The sequence below is a fragment of the Harpia harpyja genome, unplaced genomic scaffold (genome assembly GCF_026419915.1).
Source record: "Harpia harpyja isolate bHarHar1 unplaced genomic scaffold, bHarHar1 primary haplotype scaffold_55, whole genome shotgun sequence".
Lineage (NCBI taxonomy): Eukaryota > Metazoa > Chordata > Aves > Accipitriformes > Accipitridae > Harpia > Harpia harpyja.
In genome coordinates, this window is record NW_026293415.1 from 1,016,452 (window position 1) to 1,019,165 (window position 2,714).

General features: G+C 48.6%; 1 protein-coding gene across 1 annotated transcript; it reads left to right on the forward strand.

The window, feature by feature from the left end:
- The first annotated feature begins 239 nt into the window (after positions 1-239).
- Positions 240-1,178, forward strand: LOC128138560 (olfactory receptor 10AG1-like). Its single transcript, XM_052779762.1, has one exon. It carries the CDS (start codon positions 240-242, stop codon positions 1,176-1,178), a length of 939 nt encoding a protein of 312 aa, XP_052635722.1.
- Positions 1,179-2,714: the final 1,536 nt, after the last annotated feature.

Below are 2,714 nucleotides of genomic sequence, written 5' to 3' on the forward strand. Positions count from 1 at the left end.
ACCCAGTCATTCAGGGTCAAGGATTCTGTTCTCTCCTCTCTTTACAAACCTCCCTGCAGCAAGCAACCCGTGTTAGATTTGCAAACATTCATGCCGATCTTGGTCAAGCTCGCCTAACCCTGCAATCACCTGTATGCGGATGTTTGTAGTCTTTCTCTAGGCTTGAAGTGTGTGTGATGGTGGACAGGCCATCAGCATCCTCTAAGAGCCTGTTGTTTGGATTGCTCTGTATAGGGAAAATGTCCCAAAGAAAAGGCTTGGAGAATCACACTGTTGGATCTGGATTCATTCTTCTGGGATTTTCTGACCACTCCAGCTTGCAGGGCCTGTGCTTCGCAGTATTCCTGGTCATCTACCTTGTGGTCCTCACAGGGAACAGCCTGATTGCTCTCATCACAGTGGTGGACTCAAGCCTCCACAGCCCCATGTATTTCTTCCTGAGGAACTTGTCCTTCCTGGAGGTCTGCTACACGTCGGTCACTCTGCCAAAAATGCTGGTGGGTTTCCTGATGGAAGATGGCCGGATCTCCTTCCTTGGCTGTGCTGCCCAGCTGTATTTCCTGGTTTTGTTGGGCAGCATCGAATGCCTTCTCCTGGCTGCAATGGCCTATGACCGCTACACCGCCATATGTGACCCCCTGCACTATACCCTCATCATGAGCAGGGGTCTCTGCATCAGACTGGTGGTGGGGTCCTGGATAGCTGTCGTTCCAGTGCAAGTCGGACAGACCTACCAGGTGTTCACTTTGCCCTTCTGTGCATCCCATGACCTTCACCACTTTTTCTGTGATGTTCCCCCTCTGCTGGAACTGGCCTGTGCTGACACTTTCTGGCACCAAGTGATGCTGTACACCATCATCCTGCTATTTGCAATCCTTCCCTTCTCCTTAATAGTTATTTCTTACGTTCAAATTATCAGGGCAATTCTGAAAATACCTTCAGCTCTGGGCAGGCACAAAACCTTTTCCACCTGCTCTTCACACCTCGGGGTGGTGACGCTCTTCTATGGCTCAGCCACAGTCACCTACTTAAAGCAATGGTCAAGGGATTCTGTAGATGCTGACAAATACCTTGCCCTGCTTTACACAGTTGTGACCCCCACGTTTAACCCTGTCATCTATAGCCTGAGGAATAAGGAAGTGAGAATTGCCTTGCGGAGACTCCTACGGACAAAGTGATACTACAGGGCATGTGAAATATAGTCCCAAATAGTCCCAGATGTTCCGCTGGGGTACGTGGTTGCCTGAACAAAGGCATCCCATATTTGCTCAAAGAAAACTACATGTCCAGCCTGGCTTTCATCCTCCTCAAGAAGGGGAAAGGTGGCCTGAGGCATTCCTGTTAGGTCATGCCCCCCCCCAATATCTTTGTACTCTAGAGCATCTTCAGTGCCCCTAAGTATTTTAATGCAAACAGCTACTTCAAGCTGTGTCTGACTTATGTAATATTAAAGGGAAATAGTCAAAGCATGGTCTGAAGTCAGTGAAGCCCAGAGGGTGACACAACCAACGAAGGGATGACTACCTTCAGGTTTGAGAAATCACTTGCTAGACCCCATGGACTATCTACAGTGTCCCTGCGTGCAATCAGCTAAAAATGTTAAAAGACATGAAGGTCATCTTCCCCTGCTACGATGTCTTGCACTGAGTTGTGTAATGCTTGACTATCTTGACATAAAGAATAATAAAAAAAAATCACCGGGGGACAGTCCAGCACTGGAACAGGGTCCCAGAGAGCTGTGGAGTATCTGTTTGTCATGGTTTAACACCAACAGGCAACTAAGCACTACAGAGTTACTCGCTCAGTCCCCAGTCATGAGGTGGGGAGAGAATTGGAAGAGGAAAAGTGAGAAAACTGGTGGGTTGAGTTAAAGGCAGTTAAATAGGTAAAGCAAAAGCTGGGCACACAATCAAAGCAAAAGAAGGAATTCATTCACTCCTTCCTATCAGCAGGCAGGTCTTCACCCATCTCCAGGAAAGCAGGGCTCCATCACGCATAACAGTTACTTGGGAAGAGAAACGCCATCACTCCAACACCCCCCCACCCCTTACTTCTTCTGCCAGCTTTTATTGCTGAGCACGATGTCATGTGGTCTGGGGTATCCCTTTAGTCAGTTGGGGTCAGCTGTCCCAGCTGTGTCCCCTCCCAACTTCTTGTGCACCCTCAGCCTACTCGCTGGCAGGGCGGCATGAGAAGCAGAAAAGGCCTTGACATTGTGCAAGCACTGCTCAGCAGAAACTAAAACATCCCTGTGTTATCAACACTGTTTTCAGCACAAACCCAAAATGTAGTCCCACACAAGCATCTATGGAGAAAATGAACTCTCTCCCAGCCAAAACCAGCACAAGCATTTATGTGCTGAATCCGCTTTGCCACTCTGAAACTGTCTCTTTGAAAAACTATCCTGGTGGGGGTTTTTAGCCCACATGCCTATGCAGCACTGAAGCGTGTTTCCACATATGGAGCAGATTTGCACAATGTCTGCTCCAAGAGGGGAAATATCTCAGCCTGCAATTGGAAACGGCTGATGCTGGGAGGGGTTTCCTGAGACAATATTTGATATGCATACAATACAAAAAGATTGCGAAGGTGTATTGGCTTTGTGTGGCAAGGTTTTGGTAGCGGGGGGGGGTTACAGGGGTGGCTTCTGTAAGAAGCTGCTGGAAGCTTCCCCTGTGTTCGAGAGAGCCCATACCAGCCGGCTCTAAGACGGA